This window comes from Mustela nigripes, chromosome 7 (genome assembly GCF_022355385.1).
Source record: "Mustela nigripes isolate SB6536 chromosome 7, MUSNIG.SB6536, whole genome shotgun sequence".
In the NCBI taxonomy this organism is placed as follows: Eukaryota; Metazoa; Chordata; class Mammalia; order Carnivora; family Mustelidae; genus Mustela; species Mustela nigripes.
In genome coordinates this window covers 12,548,662-12,569,276 of record NC_081563.1, presented here as the reverse complement: position 1 = coordinate 12,569,276, position 20,615 = coordinate 12,548,662, and the positions used below count along the sequence as shown (strand labels likewise).

The 20,615-nt window shown below is 45.3% G+C and overlaps 1 protein-coding gene and 1 non-coding gene across 2 annotated transcripts in view; both read right to left on the bottom strand.

Annotated features, from left to right (window-relative positions):
• The window catches only part of VSNL1 (visinin like 1), a 99,406-nt gene that overhangs the window by 53,499 nt on the left and 25,292 nt on the right, over positions 1 to 20,615 (bottom strand). The window contains exon 2 of the mRNA XM_059405180.1: positions 3,652 to 3,818. Within this exon, the coding sequence (XP_059261163.1) occupies positions 3,652 to 3,813 (162 nt within the window). The 5' untranslated portion in view covers positions 3,814 to 3,818. The remainder of the gene's footprint in view (positions 1 to 3,651; positions 3,819 to 20,615) is intronic.
• On the bottom strand, positions 12,132 to 12,238 carry LOC132022874 (U6 spliceosomal RNA). The gene has a single exon (XR_009405765.1). It is a non-coding gene; the product is annotated as a U6 spliceosomal RNA (small nuclear RNA).

The window sequence follows — 20,615 nt, the reverse complement described above, 5'->3', positions numbered from 1 at the left end:
TAGCCTGTGAGATCCCGGAGAGTAGGCAGGACCCATCTTTCAGTCACTTCTATATGTCTCCACTATGAGGCTCCCTGAGAAGGAGGTACACTGCCAGAATATAATTTTATCTATAATTAATTCAACAAACACTTACTGGTGGCAGGCTGTGTCAGGCTCTGTGCTCACTACTGTGTCTTACGTTGTTTGAAAGGAGGTGACTAGGGTCTACAGGACGAAAGAATGACCTGATCTAGGAAGGCTGGTGCCCAGACCTGTGTTCCGTGAAGCTCGCCCCAGCAGCTGTGTGTTGGAGGGGCTGGAGGGGACTGATGGGGGGCTTCCGTGGACCCCCGTTGCAAGGCAGGGCCGTGTTCTGCAGTGAGAGCGCCACGCCCATCTTCACTTTGCGTCCTACCTTCGCTCTTTCTGTGATACTAAGCCTCATTTTTCTGAACCTCAGTTTGAAACATTTTTAAACGTAGACCTAAGGAAGGGGTTCTTTTCTATTTTGGATACAAAGCCTTCTAAAGTTGACAGTTTATGTTCCTGACCATGCAGAGGGGTCTCTTTCTTTAACCCACTCTTCCCAAGAGCAGGGTTCTATAGCAGCGAAGTGTCTCTCCTGGAGCCTGCGGTGGGTCAGGTTGGTAAGAGTACACACACCAGGCTGACGACACAGACGGTGGGCAGAGGCCACAGGCAGTTTTGTTCACTCGGCTCAATTCTAGAATGTCTCCATGTCCACACTGATAGAGAAGGAGCCACTGAAAAGTGCCTACTCACCAGGATAAGGACGATGCCTAGCTGAATATTTGCAGTTTGCAGTAGCATTAAAGGCAGTCTTTTCTGGTCAGCCCTTCTCTTGAGCCTTATTACATAATCTACATCTTTCTCTGGGCTTCTTCCTTCTCGCTTACCAGAGCTGTCTTTTCTTTACTCTCTGTATACGTGACATATTTCCTCTGCAGTTCTCCTTTGTATTATGTCTGTCCTTGGACAACTCTGGAAGGAGAAGACTGTGCCAGTTTTCAGGGGCGCCTGGGTAGCTCAGGTCATGATCTCAGGGTTTTGGGATTGAGCCCCGAGTCCAGCTCCCTGCTCAGTGCGGAGTCTGCTTCTCCCTCTGCCTCTGCCCCTCTCTTTGCTGGTGCTTTCTCTCTCTCAAATAAATAAATAAATAAAATCTTAAAAAAAAAAGGGGGGGGGGGTTTGCCTGCTTTCTGATGATTCGACACAAGAACACAGGCTGAGTTTGAACACGGATGTTAAGAGCCTGCCAAGAATCTAAACTCCACCCAGAAAGTCAGATACTCTCTTCTTGGAATAAAAAAATCCACTCTGGGCTGGGCGGGAGAGGTGGAGGAGGGAGATGCTATTGGTATATATACATCAGCTGTACCCCAAGATGCTGACCCTCTCTAACGTTTACAGCACCCCCAACTCCATTTTGAGGCTGGTGCTGTCCCAGTGCTGAGTACCTCCAGCACGTAAAGGAAATACCTCATTTCCTGCATGTCAACTACTTCTCCAAAGGCGAGTCTCTCTCATTTTAAAAGACTTGTGGGGAATGCGGCACACAGAGCTTTCTTAAATACAGAGTGACAGCTTGTATGACCTCCAGTGATACGAAAGAAGCTTTGACAAATCTCATTTGTCTGTACTTTCCTTGGGGCTGAGAGTGAAGACAGTGGTGAAGCTAGGCTCACTCCTGGGTGACAAAATGTGAGAAGATGTGACTTTGAAAACTGAAGAGAGTGGTTGAACAATAGAAGGAAAATGCATATCATCCTGCTTGTCGGCAAAAGCAATTTATAGCCATTGGATAATAAAAGCATTTCTCAGCACTTCTATATGAAAAAGCTCCATGTGATAAAAACTCATGTTTTAGGTCTTAGAAATGGCAAGTGATCTTATACTATCTATACGTATATACTCTATGTCTTATACTATATATATATATGTATATACTATACCTGCCACTCTAAGCATACCTTTCTACATACATTTAAGGAGGTAGTTTTGTATGTACTTGGGGCCCTTGGCTGCTCAGCTTTGGCTTAACCATAATTCTGGGTCCCTGACACTCATCAGTGGTCCTTATGGGGTTTCTGAGCTTTTAATAATGCAGTAAGCTCCCATCTGCAAACTCACCCCCAAACCACAGCTACCACTGAGATACAATCTATATCTAACGATGGGGTCCTACTCCCTTCCATCCATCGCCTCCTCTCCACTGGACGTAGCCATCAGTCTGGATCCGGTGTCCATCAGTCTTGCTTTCCTTTCCAATACAATTTTATTACGTCCTATAAAATATTTTTAAATCTGATTTGTGTTTAATTTAAAATATTTTAAGACTTACTTTTTGGGCTTGATGTTTCTGCGACGCTACAGTTCAAATGCTTTGCTATGTGAATAGATCGTAATTCACTTTCCACTCAGCCTCTGATGGGCATTTGGGCTGCTTCCCAGCTTTGCTACTGCGAACAGTGCAGCTGTGAGCTTTCTTATACGTGCCGCTGCTTGTACACGTGTGAGGACGGAACTGCTGGGGCACAGGCGAGGTGAAGCACTCAACTTTGGGAGGGGAAAAGCAGTGTTAGAACTTGGTACAATCATGCCCCGCACAGAGATGCGGGTGGGTGGATAGTTCATGTTCCTCAAACTGACGGTCGCTACATTTATTGATTGATTGATTGATTGATTGATTTAAAAAGATTTTATTTATTTATTTGACAGAGAGATCACAAGTAGGCAGAGAGGCAGGCAGAGAGAGAAAGAGGGGGAAGCAGGCTTCCCGCCGAGCAGAGAGCCCAATGAGGGGCTCGATCCCAGGACCTGAGCCGAAGGCAGAGGCTTAACCCACTGAGCCACCCAGGTGCCCCTGACAGTTGCTACATTTAAAGGATGAAAGTAATATTTACTATTTGGTATTTTAGTCAGAAAAAGTTCAAAGTAAAACAATGCCCTTCTACAAGCCTGATATTCTACAAGCAGACACGAAATGGAATGTCTTAGATCTTACCAAATCTAGAACCAGTCCAACTGATAAACTCAGAAGAACCAAAATAATGCCACAACAATAGAGATTATACTTTCAATGAATGGTTTTAGCTAATGCCCAGGGTAAGATTAACCTGTACACAGTACAAAATGCTGAGTTAAGAGTCCATGTTGAAGACCTTGATGCCCAGATATGCACTAGACCTTCCCACCCCCTTCCAAATGTGCTGTGGTAGGAATCTAAGTTTTTTTTTTTTTTCTTATCTGCAAATAGGAGGCCATTTCCTGGTGAAAAAGCGTCCCGTGCACTTTCTCTTTAATGGAGAGAGACGCAGATACCTTTAACAAGCCAAGCAATAGTGGAATTAGCAGGCGCGTCAATAACCATCCGCAAACACTATTGTCTGAGACTCCCACTGTGGTTTCACCCAGGGCCGGCATCTGAACTCTAGTCAGTGTTTTGATTGAACACTTGCTCTTCTTATTCAGAACCTGCTTTACTTAAGCCTGGAACAAAACACATCTCTGTGCCTTTTTAAAAACGTCCATTTTCCCTTTTGGTTGGAAAACCATCAGGCTGAAACGAACAGGCTCCTCGGAGTTGTGACGTTTCTCGAAGATAGCGCTTCGTGGTCTGAAGAGAACCAGAGACTGAAAACCACTTACCTTCACATAGAGCTGCTGAAATTCCTCGAGGTTCAGCCTCCCGCTCGGACAGTCCTTGAGGAAACCTTTGTACCACTGCTTGAGCTCATGCTCGTTAAATTCTGTGCTCTTCACCAGGTCCTCCATCACTTCAGGGGCCAGTTTGCTGTTCTGTTTCCCCATTCTGCCTGGAGAAAAGCAAATGAATGCAATTAGCCGCGATCATTTCAAACTTGATTAAGAGCCAAGTCCGAGGTCTGAGCAGCCTCTAGCGTGTCATATCAAGTCCCCCCGCCCCCACCCAGGTCGGCCTCCTTCTCTCTGGCATTCGAGAAAGGAGATGAGCGAGAAAGACCCTTCGAGCAGCTCGAAAGGCTGTAGGGCTCATTCCCATCCATCACGCATCACGCGTCCCCGAACACACAGCGTCGACCACCCCGCGGAGAGGCAGTTGTCCTTGTTCGTGCTGCTCGTGTAAAGTGCACGGGCACTGTTGATATTCTCCTGGTATGAACTAAAGGGCATCAGCATTTGCTGCCTGGGTATCTAATTCCACATTTAGTTTATAAGGATATTAAGTGGGATTATTGACACACGCAATGAGAGGGCTTTACAGGCAAATGATTATAAGCAGACTGGGGAAATCTGATCGGCGATGGCAGGAAATCTCAGCTGGTTTAGTTCTAACGTTGCAGCTTTTTTTTTCTTTTTTACTGGAAACAGCTTATTTTTATTAGTCAAATTAATTCTCTTTCTCTGCTCTTCAGAGGTTTCCTATGACGTTGCTGTCAATGTTGACAAACTTGGTGGCTTTTAAGAGAGATTGAGTGGTGAATTCCAGTTGACCTAATTCCATTCTGATATTATTGCTGCTGGTAGGTAAAAATATAACTGTATAAAATAATGTTACCTATACCCGTTATGTGCCAGGTTATTGACTGTATACCATGTGTGTAACTTAGAGCAATATTAATTAACTGCTGGATGCTTGGGTGGCTCAGTCATGAAGAATCTGCCTTCGGCTCAGGTCACGATCCCAGTGTCCAGGACACTGGCATCGAGCCCCACATCAGGTTTCCTGCTCAGCAGGCAGTCTGCTTCTCCCTTTCACACTCCCCATGCTTGTGTTCCTGCTCTCACTGTCTCTCTCTCTCTTTCAAATAAATAAATAAAATCTTTTAAAAATATGTAAACCAACAGCTTTATCTTAAATTCCTTCCTTTTTTTTTTTTTTTAAAGATTTTATTTGAGAGAGAGAAACTTAACAAGAGAGAACATGAGCAGCGGGAGGGTTAGAAGGAGACTGAGAAGCAGACTGCCCTGCTGAACAGACAGCCCAATGTGGGGCTCAACCCAGGACCCTGGGATCATGGTGAGCCGAAGGCAGACCTTCACCGACTGAGCCACCCAGTCCTTAAAAGCCACTGAAATTCCTTCCTTAATAAAATGTATATAATAACAAAACTCTTCTCAGATTCACTGTGAGGACTAATTAAGAAATAGGTACACAACGATAAACAATATTCTAAAATTAAAATAGTTTTTGTATTAGTGCAGAAAAATTAAAGAGGATTCTTTAAAGTTTCGCTTTAATGTTGTGGTGTTACAATTAAAAAAAAAAAGTGAAAACTAAACAAATTAACCACAGATTGATTTAAAAATTCAAATCAAGGGGCACCTGGTTGGCACAGTCAATTGTCTGACTCTTGGTTATATCTCAGGTCCGGATCTCAGGGTTGTGAGATCGAACCCCCATCGGGCTCCCCACTCAGTGCGGAGTCTGCTTGAGATTCTCCCCCTCTGTCCCTCCCTCCTGCCTTCTCTCTCTCCCTTTCAAAAATAAATAAATCTTTCAAGAAATAAGTTAATTTAAAAGTGAAAATCTGAAGGATCACCAGAATAAGGAAAGTGTCACAAGATCTTCAAAATCCTGATACTAGAATTGAATTGGGCTTTGAAATCTTACCCACGTGCATCCAGGCCTTCAACATGTTTGAGACCAATTCTGTCCTCGGCTCTAGGCAGGTCTACAGTTGCAATCATCCCAGAAGGGGATCATCCCATACTTTGTTGTTTTTAATTTTCTTCCTTCTTCCATAACACATTCCACACCCATTGTCAGTGACCTTCCCTAACATTGAACAATTCTTTCACTGTGATGAAACCAAACCACTCTTGCTACTTCCAAGGAAAGCTATCTCATCGCATCATCGCAATCTAACACAATGAGAGGATATAATTAAAATGCCCATTTGTCTTCCAAGCTCTTCTGTTTGAGCAAGGGACCCGAGGATCAGCAACTATGCCCTTTATCGTGGAGCATCTCTACTTATTTTTGCTCTTAATTTCAAGCTCCATGTCTCTTATTAGCAACTGTCTCTTGATTATAGGTACTGTGGGATCCCCCAGCTGGATATGGAAATCAAGTTGGGTACTCAGGTGTCAAGTTTAATTAATCTGGGTGAGAAAACTGTAATCCGTGGTTATCCTGCTAATCAAAGGGTGTATTACCAGACTTCTCTGTCGTCTACAGTCGAGAATTACAAATTTTCATTATTGAACCAGAATCTCCCCTAACAATAACAGCTGCTGAATGCTGAGTGTTGGCTGTGGGACAGGCACTGTGTTGAGAACTTTATGCCCTCAATCTTTAACCCTATGACAGCTCAGCAATGAGGATTAGGGCAGCTCTCTTGTACAGGACCATGCAAGTAGTGTGTGGCAGAACCAGAACTTGAACCTGGATTAGTAAGACTCCAGTACACAATCGAGACTGGTGGATGGAAGGCATCTGAGGAGGAACGGGAGGAGCAAATGCAGGAAGGTTTGTGAGGCTGAATCAGTGCCTCTTGGCAATGAAAGAAGAGAAGAGAGGAGGACCCGTCACTTTGCCAGGCCCTATTTTGGAAAAGACTGTTGGAGTTAACTAAAACCATAAGCTAGAGTGAGTTTGTATTCGTGATGGGAAAGTGGATTAAGTGTTATTAAAAACTGCCTCTCCCAAATGCCTTTAGAAAGTCAACAGCATGAGGACGCCTGGGTGGTGCAGTCAGCTGAGCCCCTGACTCTTGGTTTTGACTCAAGTCCTGATCTTAGGGTTGCGAGATCAAGCCCCGCAACAGGCTCTGTGCTCAGCGTGGAGTCTGCTTAGATTCTCTCTCTCCTTCTCCCTCTGACCCACCTATGCACCCTCCAATAAGAAATCTTAAAAAAAAAAAAAGAAAAAGAAAAGAAAAGAAAAAGAAAAAAAAGAGGCTGGCCTCACACAGGGAACACGGTGAGGACCATGAATCACAGTTTTGGAGACTCACAGGCCTCCCATCGTGCTTCCCGGTCACGGGTCATGGTCAGCCACTATCAGCCAGGTGTGCCTGGCGGTGAGATGAATCACGGGGAAAATCAAGTTCTGGCCAGACCCTGTTTGGATTGATTGACTCCAGCCCACCTTCTGCATGGCTGCCTGAAAGAATTTCTCAAATACAAACCTTACCATCTTTTTGTTGTTACCATCTGAGCCTCTCCCTAAAACTGTCAACACTTCTCATTGTCTGCAGGATGTGGCCCCTTCTCCCTCGCCTGGCGCTTGTCCTGCCTACTCACATCCTCATTTGCTGCCCATCTGTCTTTCCACTTGTTCAGCAGGCTTCTCCTCTTTCTTTACGTAGCCTCAGCTCACACACCGCCCCCTCTGAGAAACCTCTGCGGACTTTCCAAGGCTGATGGAGGCGTCCTTTCTCCAAGGAATCTCCACTCCCTGGTAAAAGCTTCCCTGGTCATTATTTATTTCTCTACTGGATTGTTAGTTTCTTGAGGAGAGGATTGTCTTTTATTTGTTTGCATTCCTGCTACCTCAGACTAGGTGCTCGACGAGTATTTTTTGAGGAAAAGAATGAATGAAGGGCCCCGAACCACTGTGAGGTAGGGACTCAAGGACCTTGGCACTGGTCTTCATCAAGTTGTGGTATTGAGTACGTTCCTTTCTGGGAGAATCAGTCTCATAGTAATCTGTATAGGAGAAGAGTCAGTGCCATCATGCGTATAAATATAACACTCAGGCAACAGATGGGAGGGATCTTTCATTTCACCGTACGGAAAATCGCCTGCCCACCCGGAGACTGTTTTTTTGTTGTTGCCTTCATCACTAAATTTTGAACATCTTAAAGCCAATATCCTCAGGATTCGGCATAAAGGTGGTGCTTAGTGAAGTCGGATGCATGAAGGAAAGCAGGGATAGGTTAAGATGCCCTACCTCTGCCCCCTCTGTCCTGGAACTACCGTGAGAGAGGCCCACGGTGTCTCTCATTATGGGCCCAGGACAACAGAAAGGGGAAACATGACCATAAAACTTATCGCATTCCAATAAAAAGATCTCATGACACACATAAAGTAAAATAAAAGAATCCATATGTGTATGTGTGTGTGTGTGTGTGTGTGTGTGTGTGTGTGTAGAAGGGGGGCAGGTAATTCCTGTTCTGTTTCTAGTTCATTCTGTGATCTTGAGCCAGATCCTTTCCTCCTCCGTTGCTCAGTTTCCCCATTTGAAAAATAAGTCAGTTGGACCAAATGACCTTTAAGCCCTTCCAACCGCACTGTTCACTGATCAGCAGCTGAAGTTCTGTAAAGCTGAAAAGATGAGTCACAGACTTCAAATTGGCTTGTCTCGAAAGAGTATACACATGTTGGCTCTGTGGGTTTTTCACCTGGGTACCCGTCAGTGCTTGAATATTTGTTTCCTAAGAAGGGAGGGGACAGACATGGGGGTGTATGATTTTAAAGCTAGCATTCCGGGTTATAAGATAAAAACCTGCCAAGCCCCAACCCAAATGATTTCTCATGGTTTGCATGGCATTAGAGAGACTCAGTGTTAGCCAAGGAACAGGCCTGATGGGGGAGATCTGGTGTGGGCAAAAGAAGCAGAAATGAGCCCATGGGTGAGGAAAGCCTAGCACCAACTTCCCAAGGATACCCAGAAAAGACCATATTTTTAAAGATTTTTTTTTAATGTATTTATTTGACAGAGATCACAAGCAGGCAGAGAGAGAGAGAGAGAGAGAGAGAGAGAGAGAGAGGGAGAGAGAGGAGGAAGCAGGCTCCCCGCTGAGCAGGGAGCCCGATGTGGGACTCGATCCCAGGACCCTGAGCCAAAGGCAGAGGCTTTAACCCACTGAGCCACCCAGGCACCCCAAGACCACATTTTTATACTCAATAGTTTACAAAAGGCTCCGTGCGACAACAGTTACCCATGTAACTGGACCCATGTCCAGTAAGAAAGAGGTTATTACCACCCCCTCTTTACTGATGAGGGCTTTGAAGCTCAGAGGAATGGGTACTCTGTCTTAGCTCAACCAGCAGAGAAAGCTTCGTACAGAACAGAAGTCATTCTTCAGGGGTGCCTGGGTGGCTCAGTGGGTTAAGCCTCTGCCTTCGGCTCAGGTCACGATCTCAGGGTCCTGGGATGGAGCCCCGCATCCGGCTCTATGCTCAGCAGGGAGCCTGCTTCCCCTCTCTCTCTGCCTGCCTCTCTGCCTATTTGTGATTTCTCTCTCTGTCAAACAAATAAACAAAATCTTAAAAAAAAAACAAAAAAACACAGTCGTTCTCCAGAACCCCACTGGTTTCCTAACACAGGCCACCATCTTCTCCTGCCTGGATTCTGCAAACACTTTCTCACCGGCCTGCCTGCCTTGAGTCTTGCCTGCCTCTCTCTTCCACTTCCTACCTAGCCTCAATAGCAGAACTGCAGAGCCGAGGAACCAGGGCGTGAATGAGCGCGCGTAGCACAGATCTGGGAGACTTCCTGTAGGAGGGAAAGGCCGGCCAGGGGAGGCAATGGGCGCCCATGCGCTTCGTTCCTCCACAAACCCTTTGCGTCTCAGAGAGAGAGAATTCAAGGAGCACCTGTGTATGTGCATGAGTGTGCCGGCCCAAGCTTGTCCTTTACCCGCTCCGGTATCGAAGGCCGGCCTCCCCGAACACAGCAGGGCCCGCTGAGTGCGAGGAGGTGCACAGACCAGCAGGCCTGGTTTCTTCCAGGTAATCCGGTCATGAGCCTGGCTGAACCTTGGCGAGATTCGTGCAGAGCCTGGGGGTCGAGATGGAGAGGCCCAGGCACTCATGCGGATACACAACAGGCTAAGCCCCGCAGTGCGGAAACAGGCCTGGAGGTACAGCTCGAGGGGAGGCAGAGAGGACTTCCGGGGCTCAGGTGGAGGCTGAGCCAGTACAGAGCCAGGCAGAGCAGAGCCGGCTGTAGTGTCAGATTACGGGGCCAGCCCTGAATACAGCGGGTGCTCTCTCTCAGCCCTGGGCTCCTCACTTGTACACGGAAATAACTGGAAGAGACAGGCCTGGTCATGCTTAGTCTCCCGCCTAGAGGACTCCTTCTTTTCCTTCCCACTTGTCCAAACAGCCAGGCTGGGTTCCAACGCTGTCTTCTCTGTGACACTTCTCCACAAGCTCTTACCAGCCCCTCTTCTCCTTCTTGATGGAACGGTTTGCATCAATAATGACCCACGGCCCAGTTAGCTCTGGGCAACTCAACTTGGCAGACATTTGCAGGTGTTGTCTACGAGAAAGGTTCTGTGCTAGGCGCGGTGGGAGAAAGACGTGGTTCTTGAAAAGCTCAGAAATGAGGGCAGGAGACATTCCTGCCCATGGGAATGTGGGGTACAATGAGATGGGTGCTCAGATCAGAGAGACACAGAGCACAAGGGACAGAGCGACAACGGACCACCAGGTCAGGAAAGTTCACCTGACTGGTCCCCAGGTGAGAGCTCTAAGTTGGTGTTCCCCAAGCTTGCCTGGGGAACAGTGCTACAGTGCGACAGTGCTACTGTTGTTAAAAATGCAGCATCACGAGACCCTCCCTCAGAAGAAAATCTATACTTTCAGCAAGCGACTCGGGTCCATTGGGGGAGCACTGATGAAAACCATGAACACAAATCAAAGTAGACAGTCTGAGGAGGAAGCATTCTAAGAAGCGCAGACATAACCCAGTGCTCGCTGATGCCTCGCTCCCTCTGCCTGACACCTCTGATGTTGTTTCAAGATCCTGTATTGAGGACTAACATTAGGAATTTAAGGGGCACCTGGGTGGCCCAGTCAGTTAAGCTTCTGACTCTTGATTTCAGCTCAGGTTCTGATCTCAGGGTCATGACATTGAGCCCGTGTTGGGCTCCACGCTGTGCACGGGGTCTGCTTAATTTTCTCTCTACCCCTCCTTCTGACCCTACCCACCCTTAAAAAAATAAATTAAAAATCTCTCAGCTAGAGAAGACCAAAGCTTGAAAAGATTTGCCTTAGGGCTCTTTTGCTTTAATTCCCTTGATTTTAGGCGAGAGAGTTTGAGGCTCTCCAAGATCACGTGGGCACCCCAATGGCAGAGTAGGCATGAGAACCCTGGTCTCCCGACCCCAGCTGGGTGCTCTCAGCCTCCCACCCCGGCAGCGAGCTGTCCCCATACCAAACACCCAAAGCCTAGGAGCCAGGACACATGTTTATCTCTGAGCAGGGATGTTGAAACAATCTCCATCACCACCTCCCTTGGATCCTATAAACAAATGAAACTAGGTTGCTAGTTTCCAGAGACTGTTAAAACCACCCTGAAAACCAGGCCTCGAAGTTGCCAAGTGCTCTGTGTGGGGGTTTCTTTTCTAATAAGGACAATTATCTACACGATGGCTCTATCTACCCCTCCAGTCTGGCTCCTCCCAAGGCCCCAGCAGCATCTCTCTAAAGGCAGAGTGTGGATCCCTGGCTGGCCTTTCCATCTCTGGGGACCAGAGAAGCTTCAGAAAAGGCGAGAAATCCTTTCTTACGGCATTCTCTGATGACTTTACCTCAAGCCCTAAACCTCGTGGGACTGCCGAGGTGTGGCTCACAAGCATAACACAGGAGGGAGGTTAGGAGGGCGCAGACTGCATCCCTGGGGACTCAAGGCCAGAGTCCTTATCTGATCTGCAACGGGAAAACGTTTTGATGGCAGTGGCAAAGGTCCTGTCAGGGCAAGTGACAAGAGTTCCAACCCAGAAAGAACAATAAATACCTGAAGGTGAAAGCAAAGTGGGCTCCAGGGAGCAAAAAATCATCTGCTCTAACCCCTTCATTTTCTAGAAGCGTCCCAGGAAGGTTAGGAAACTTGTGTGAGGGAATAGGGCAAGTCCATAACAGGGCCTAGCTAGCAGCGCCCTGACTAGTTAGCCTCGGCAGGACGACACGGTGGCTGCCATGATGCCCAGGCTTGTGACTCTTGGGCACTGACATGGGCTGAGGGTCCTAGGCTCTGCAGGACCAGAATGAGCCACACCAGTTCCCTGTGACCGGGCTGTGAAGAATGGTGGTCTTCCTTAGGCCTGCCCCAACTGCTTCCAGAAAGTTCCCACCCGAGTGCTCCCTCTGCAGCTCAGGTGTGGAGTCTGAAGGCATTGCCTGGGGACAGCCCTGACCCAAGATGGCAGCTGCTGGTGGACATTAGCTCTTGGATCTGACTAAGCGGTTCTTTTTTAAAGATGAAACGCTTCACAAATTTGCGTGTCATCCTTGCGCAGGAGCCATGCTAATCTTCTCTGTATTGTTCCAATTTTAGTACATGTGCTGCCAAAGCAAGCACTGACTAAGTGGTTCTAAACTAAAACTCGCCTGGTAACCAGGTGGCAGGTGCTCAGGAACTCTGATCTATAAGGGGGTCAAGTGGCCCGACCAGCCCAGGGGGTCAGACTCCGCCGCCTTCGTCCTCCTTAGTCAGGCACAAAGAACATCACTCAAGCACCTGGGAAGCACGGCTAAGCCCGAAGCCACCTTGGTGCCAGGGTGTTAAGCTAGGACTTGGGGAAAGTTTCTACTCTGACTCAGTCCATCTGGTGGGTTCCCTTCCCCTTTCTGTTTGGTCACAGTGTCTCTTTCATTTTTTACTGGATTTAGTTGAGTGGGACAAAAAAGTGGGCTGGAGGCAGACCCGGGGTCAAAGGATGTTCCCGCCGCGCACACGGTATGTGACTTATGAGCAGCTACTTGGCACACTGGAGGCTCAGTTTCCTCATTTGTCAGATGGAAACAATGAGATTTGCGCACAGGGCTGTTACGAGAATCAATGAGATAACACACTGAATTCCTACCCACGGTGCCTTCCAAGTAGCAGGTGTTCAACAAACAGTAGCTATTATTAGCCTCATCATCGGACCCAGCAAACTGGGCTGCTCCAGACGATGGGGAGGCAAACATCTCAAGATCCAGGCCCATATATCTAGGCGTCACCTTAACCTTGACACCGCTTGCCACACCCGGTACGTGTAAACAGAAGTACACAAATGGTGACACCTAGGGGATTTTGCTGTGGTCCTGCTTCTTCACTGTCAAGTTGAAGTGTTTCTTGTCCAGCCTGACAGAGGAAAGTCATCCGAGGACCCTGTAGGCCTGAAGCATCAACTATTGAGTGAAGTTTCCATCTAATTCCCTGCTCACCCACTGAACAGAAGTGTAGCTGATTAATAGCTGGTAGCGTTTCCTCTGGGAGGGTTTCAAGCAGCCGCCCACTTTTCCGCATCTTATTTTTACACCCCTGTGCGTCTTTCTCCAACTCTTCTCTGTGTGTCTGAGCATCAATTTCTATGAAAGGAAACGGTCGTCTCTAGCAGTGTCAGAACCTCACTGAGTTCTGTGAGGTAACAGAGGAAATGCTTTCATTAATAATCACAGCCTTCTGTCCAACAGATTGTGTGCTAGGTTGTGCTGCCAAGTCCCAGTGGGGAAGGACCGTGGTCCTTATCTCCGATCAGCAGGGAGCTGCGGGAGAGAAGTACAGAGCAGGGGCGCCCATGTCACCAGCACATCCCCAGTCCCAGGGCAAGGAGCATTGGACCTCAGCCATGCCTGCCCTCTCCTTGATCTCAGAGTTAAGGACTCAGCTCTCCTGAGGGGCCAGTGAAATATCCAAGTGTCTGTCCATAGTAGCAGAATCACGGAGGTCTCTTTACTGTTAGGCTGGTGCTCTTTCCTTTCTCAGAGCTGTTTGCATTTACCATCTTCCTAAATTATCTCTACAAAAATTCTAAAAAATAGTTTCACTCATGTTAAATACAGAGAACTTTGAAATTCTCGTGTCGAGGTGCCTTGATGAGAGTAAAATGTTCTATTTGAAGGAAGTATGATGAGAAATTAATTCAATAATTGTTATTCAGTTATTCAACAATCTTTTACTCGATATTACTCTATATTACAAAGATAAGTATGGTTCCCCAAACTAATCTCCAGCGTAAGCCCTTCCTGGATGCTAGACAATCTCTCCCTCTGCCTGCTGGGCCTCTCCACCGTGGAATCCTACAACCATACCAAAGTCAACATCTCTTCCTGTGCTCTTCTCTGGGGAAATGGCCCTGCCATCTGCCCAGATTCCCATTCAGAGCCTCGGGGTTATGCAGGACTCTGTCTCTCCTCACAGCACCAGTCAAGTGAAGTAGTTTGTAGACCCTACTTCCCAACTCTCCCTCTAAATCCACCGACTTTTCTCTCAGCACTACCTCAGCTGAGGCTGCCATCGTCTCCCACTTTTCTCATTATCCAAACTTGCTTCTCCATGGACAGTCTGCTCTTCTGAAACCCATCTTCCACTCGACCTTTCTTCCAAATGACCTTTCTAAAACACCAAATCCATCATGCCATTGTCCTGTGAAATCCTTTCATTGGCCTCACTCTGAATCCAACCCTCAGTGAGGCTTTCCAGGCCTGCTCACCTGGGCCTCCCCTGCCCCACATGCAAGAGCTCTTTGGTCTCACCCCTGTGTATGATCCCACCCTAGGCTCCAACTTGCTATATTATCTCAAACCTCTGGTGTGTACCGACTGTTCCTCTTGCTTTGAGGGAAGTTGCCATTCGCTCCCCTTTAGCCTTCTAGTAAATTCCAAATCATGTACCAGACATAGATGAGGCACCTCGTCTGGGTGACTTTGCTGTCTGGCTTCCTCTTTCACACCCTGACATCTGTGCATGCTGGGGTGTGGTTACCCTACAGCACATCTGGTTGCCTTAGGCACGTCTGCCACCTCACTAGACACGGGCTTCCCCAAGGGCAGAGTGATTGTCAGGTTCACCTCAGACTACACTGAACAGGTGCCCAGGAAATGTTGTTGAATCAATTAATTACTGTGTGGTCTCTGTCAACAACTAGCTGGAGCTTATCAGCTGAGCGATAAGAGAGAACATATGAAACAGAGATCAAAGATGAATGTGCTAAGTGCCATTAGGGAGACATGCACAAAGTAGAGATGGAGGGGGGGGAACAGAGAAAGAGGAGGGTGTGAGAGGGAACCCCAAGGAATCCGTAACCAAACTACTTTAGGGGCTGAAAAATTGGGTGAAGAATTATTTGCAAGGTGGCCCTTCAAAATTATCTCAAGGAAGCAATCGCACAAATCCACAGAGATGTAGATACCAGGACGTTACATCCAGCATTGTTTAAAACCATTTTTAAAACACCGCACCTTTTCAAAAAACAACTTAAATGTCCAACATAGAAAACTAGTTAAATTGATTTCATTAGAATGACACAGAGGTGGGGCGCCTGGGTGGCTCAGTGGGTTAAAGCTTCTGCCTTCGGCTCAGGTCATGATCCCAAGGTCCTGGGATCGAGCCCCGCATCGGGCTCTCTCCTTGGTGGGAAACCTGCCTCCTCCTCTCTCTCTGCCTGCCTCTCTGCCTACTTGTGATCTCTGTCTGTCAAATAAATAAATAAAATCTTTTAAAAAAAGAATCACACAGAGGTAATTACAAAGCCATTAAACGTGGTAATACAGATCTACACTTAATGACATAGACTGGTATTGATTCAATGTCATTTATTCAAATTAACATGGAAATATACAAAACAACTATGTGTTTTCAAGGATTAAACACTTAACCAAGGACATGTATTAAACACAATAGAATGGAAGGAGGAAATGGGAATAAGTACAGAAGATGAAAAAATATAGAATAAAACACAGGAGGGGCTTAGATAGGCAGTGATGATAGTGTGCCACGGACAGAGGAGTATGATGAACATAAATGTGCACTTGAGGTCCAAGAAAAGAAAGAAAAAAGGAGAGAAGATATTGCAATATGCTGTTAGAGTTAAAAAAAGGAGTCACAAAACAGTATGTGCAGTATCACCTTGCCTTTGCTTTATACATACACATGCTCAACTTGTGTGTATACAATGTTTGGGCAGGACACAATTTACATCAAAATCCTAAGTTATTCTAACTGCTGGTAGGTGGTAATATTTCACTTTTCATTACGTTTCTAAACTTTTTATAATGAATGCACATAACATTTATAATCAGAAATATATACATAAGTAATTCTTTTTTTTTTTTAAGATTTTATTTATTTGACAGAGAGAGATCACAAGTAGGCAGAGACTCAAGGAGAGAGAGAGAGAGAAAGAGGAGGAAGCAGGCTCCCTGCCGAGCAGAGAGCCCGATGTGGGACTTGATCCCAGGCCCCTGAGATCATGACCTGAGCTGAAGGCAGAGGCTTAACCCACTGAGCCACTCAGGGGCCCCTATACATAAGTAATTCTAACCAACAAACAAAATGGCTTTTGTTCATAAAATCTTCAGTCTTGGGAGTCCTGAAAGTACTTTCACGGTGCTTTCAGTTAAGCCACTCCCTTTTCCAACAATTAATTCACAGCAATAGGTCAGGGTTCACTTGCAGACCAAAGACCGTTAGTTCTGACGACCATCCTGGGTTGCTCTAGGTGAAGAAGTGAATATCAAGAGAGGCTCAGAAGGACCCTGGATCTGTCAGTGTGGGGAGATGTCCAGGTCAGAGTCCCTGACTCTCCGGAGCTGCCACGTCAGGAAACCACTCTGAGGCTCAGTGCAACCGTGTATGAGATTGATGATAACAATATCCATCTTGGTGTGTTAGCACATGGTTTAAATGTGTTAGGAGAGAGTTTTATAAATGCTAAAGCACTATCCAGTGTTCATTATAATGGCTGAAATTCAAATTCAAAAGATAGAAAATTTAAAGATAGAAATGATGATCCCACAGATCATCGTTGCTGGTGACCTAAGGCCAGATTAGGATTGTCTAATGAGGTCCAGAGAGATCTACTCCAAGGTCAAAGAAAAGATCCAAGAAGGTGAAGGGGAGCAGAATTTGCTACCCCAATATATGTCTCTCTGGCATAGGATCCTTTTAGGGTGATTATTTTTAAGCAACAGCAGATATAGGAGAATCTCTAAAATATGAGTAGGAAGAGACATTTACATTTATAAGGGAAATCTCCATTTGTAAGGGTGTCTCCCTCTGCAGCATGAAGGGGGAGAAGATTAAATCCCTAGAAACTTTTGCCAGTGGGGAAGGCCACTGACTTACATGACTTAAACATGTAAAAGCACATGTTTCCTGTGCTGTGCTTGACAGTACTCCCAGACTGGTTCCCCTCCCCCATGATCCCCTTTTGTGTTTAGCTGGAGATAGTCTTTAAAGTGATCGCTTGGGCCATTTCAGTGAGTTCTTCAGTTTTCCTGGGTATCTCCCTTGTATTTAGGAGGTATACATGTTACTACGCTTATGTTTATTTTTCTCCTGTTAGCCTGTTTTTTAATTATGGGGGTCAGGGGCAGGAATCTTAGCCAAGAACCTAGAAGGGTTGAGGGGAAATTATTTTCTTCTCCCCCAAAGACTTTGGAAACAGTAGTGTCACCAGTTGTGTCTGTGGATCAACCTTCCCTACCTTCTTTCCAGGAAATAAGGAAGTGATGATTTCCTTATTGAAGGAAGCCACCATTCTCAGTCCTCAGTCTGGAACTGCTGGCTATGACGCCAATTGATACTTTCAGAAAAAAGTTTTCATCGCTTCTCGGCCTTTTGGCTAAGATCAAGTGCAGAAAAAAGTTTTCAGGGTCCCTGCTTTGACAGGTTCGTTGACCATACCTTTCCCTAAAGCACCAACCTTGGTTCCAGTCCCACATCCATCAGTGTTTTCCTGTGTGACCTTAGCCAAGGTCAGCTTCTATTCTGAGCTTCAATTTTCGTCAAAAGTTCTAGGGAAGTTTCTACCTCACCTAATTCACCAGGTCATTGTAAGGGACAGACCTCAGAGGTCATTTGTAAGTGGTAAAACTGTTCCTAGCTCTTAATCTAGGGCACCTTCTAGACACATCAGGAAAGGAAACTAGACCCAGATATATGGAAAGAAGTGGGTTTGTTAGGCAGGAAAAAAAAAAAAGAGAAGGAGTAAATTGCGAATCCCAGCATGAAAGAGCAAAGATACCTGCTAGTAAGCAGCTCACAGAAGGCTGACAAAGAAGCTGTGGGAAGACGACACGACCATGGGCCACTTGTAGCTTTGGGAGGTGGACGGAAAGGGTATATTTACTAAAGGTTGCCGGAGGAGTGCGGACCCTCTCCAGGGAGGTTCCTTGTCTTTGATATGTTTCCAGGTCTGAATTATGCTTGCCCTGTCCTTGCTGAGCCTTTGTGAAGCATCCAGCAAGGCTGGAACAAAGCGCTTTATTGTGGTGCTTGAAAAATATCTTGGCTAAAAGGGACAATGCCAAGGCTGAGTGGGCTAAAATTAGACCTTCCGGTGCTGTTTGACTTGGCAGTTGTGCACACAGGCTGCCAACGTGGCATCCTCCACTCGCCTCCCTCCCGGCCACCGTGTGCCTTCTGAGAGCACAGGTAACCTGTGCTGAGGGAGAGGAAGTGCTTCTTCCTCTGGCACCCCGTGGGGATGACAAATGCTGCTGGGCTGTGTCACTGCCACTTGGAGCAGTATGTTCAGTAATCACTTGAAGGGCTATGCTTCCCCATCAGCCGATTTGCATATGAAGATTAAGCCCTTAATCGAATGCCCTTCCGTGTTGAAGCCCAAAGGAAATCGTAAGACCTATATATCGTATCACACATTTGAACATTTTATTTACCTTTATTTACTTATTTATTTATTTATACTTACCTTCACCTAAGAATTTAACTGCTACATAATCACCACAGAACCCAGAGAACCAGCTACAAGTACCTTACGTCATGCTGTGTAGTGATGCCATCTACAAGGAAGAGCATAGGCCTGGAAGCTAGAAAGAGGGAGATCCCAAGCTAGGCTTCCATTAGCTGGTGCTTTGGGGAAAGTTCATCTTGTTCATTCAACTTTAAATGTCTATGCTAATAAGTGCCTCAAAAGGTTGAATGAAACATACAAACAAGCAAACAAACACAAAACAGAAGCTGACTTATGAATACAAAGAATAAACTGATGATTGCCAGAGGGGAAGATGGGCAGGATGGTGAAATAGGTGAAGGGAGATGAAGAGGTACAAACCTCCAATTATAAAATAAGTAAGTCATTAAGATGAAAAGTACTGCATAGGAAGTGTAGTCCATAACATTGTAATAACTTTGTATGGTGACAGATGGTACCTACATTCATCATGCTGAACATTTATAATGTATGGAATTGTCAAATCACTGTGTTGTACACCCGAAACTAATCCAATTTCATAGGTCAACTCTACAGAAATAAGCAATTTCTTGAAAACTTAAGTGAAACAATAAATTTATATGATATTTTTAGCAGTAATCACCATAGTTTACATCATCCTACTACCTACATGTTCATGGATTATGAACTGGATTTTGTTCATGGATTATTACTTCATCTTTATAATAATTTAATAAAGTAGATACCACGATGTCTCCATTTACAATCAAGGCAAATGAGACTTAGAGAATTTAAGAAACGTGATCAAGACCACACAGAAAAAAAATGGTGGAGCTGGCACTTGAACCCTGGAAGGCTCTGATCTACCATTCACTATTCTGCTCTATTAAAGGAGATGAGAGAGAAGAAAGTACTTTTCAGGACTGCTACTTCAATCTAAAGTTTATCATTCTTTTTTCTTGCCTGCATGTTGCCCTGATCCGTGCATTTCTTTACCCAAGTAAGACAATTTCAGGTACTAAGCTTTGGTTGTTCTCTCCCAACTGCTTGCTTTGGGCCCCAAGGGGACTGGGGTAGGTCTTAGATGCCAAATACAAGAGCAGCAATGGAAGGAACTGAGGATGCTTAAGCTGGAGAAGCAAGGACTCAAAAAAGGAAATTTGAGCTCTCCTTGAACAAGTGAAGGATTTACTGGCACAAAAATAGACCTATAGATCAGCATAACAGAATGGAGAGTCTAGAAATAGACTCGGCTACACATAATTACTTAATGTATGATCAAGGAAGCTTTTCAGAACAAGAGGAAAAGGAAATATAATTGTATAAGTGATGCCATCATCATTTGATAGCAATTTGGTGGGAAAATATTAAGTCAGAACCACAATATGTACCATCTTTTAAAAAAAAATCATTGACATTTGGAAATAAACAGTTTAATATAAAAATATGTCAAAGAAAACTAATAGAAACTGAAATTATGCTAGATGAAATGTTAATAGCTATGTGTATATATATATATATATATATATACACTTATCCATAGCTTTATATATAAAGTAAATTTCAGTTATTAAGGGAATCATTAGAATCGGAAGCGATAGAGTGTAAATAGAAAATTTGTATCAGCATAAACACAAATGATAAATGAACCCAGAGAAACATGTTCAACCTATTTACTAAGCTTAAGTTGGACTTTCTAAACATAAAAGCAATGGCAGAAATTATAAAAGATAAGGTTGATACATATAACTACATAAATTCAATGTTTAGGGAGTCTAAAAACTCCTGAAAAGAGGGCAAATATCAAAGTGGAAAAAATAGGCAATATAAGTATCTTTTAAACATTAAAGGTGCTTAAAAATTAATGGGAAGAGAATTTGATAAAAAGTTGGACAACCAGCATGAACAGAATATGAACAGAGGTGAAATATCAATGGCCAAGTTCAAGCCTACAAATAATCAAACATGGTAAAATTACAAGTTTGTGTAACCCACTAAAAAATACTAGAAATCAAGAAGTATTAAATATCAATGCTTTTGATTCCAGGGGAAACC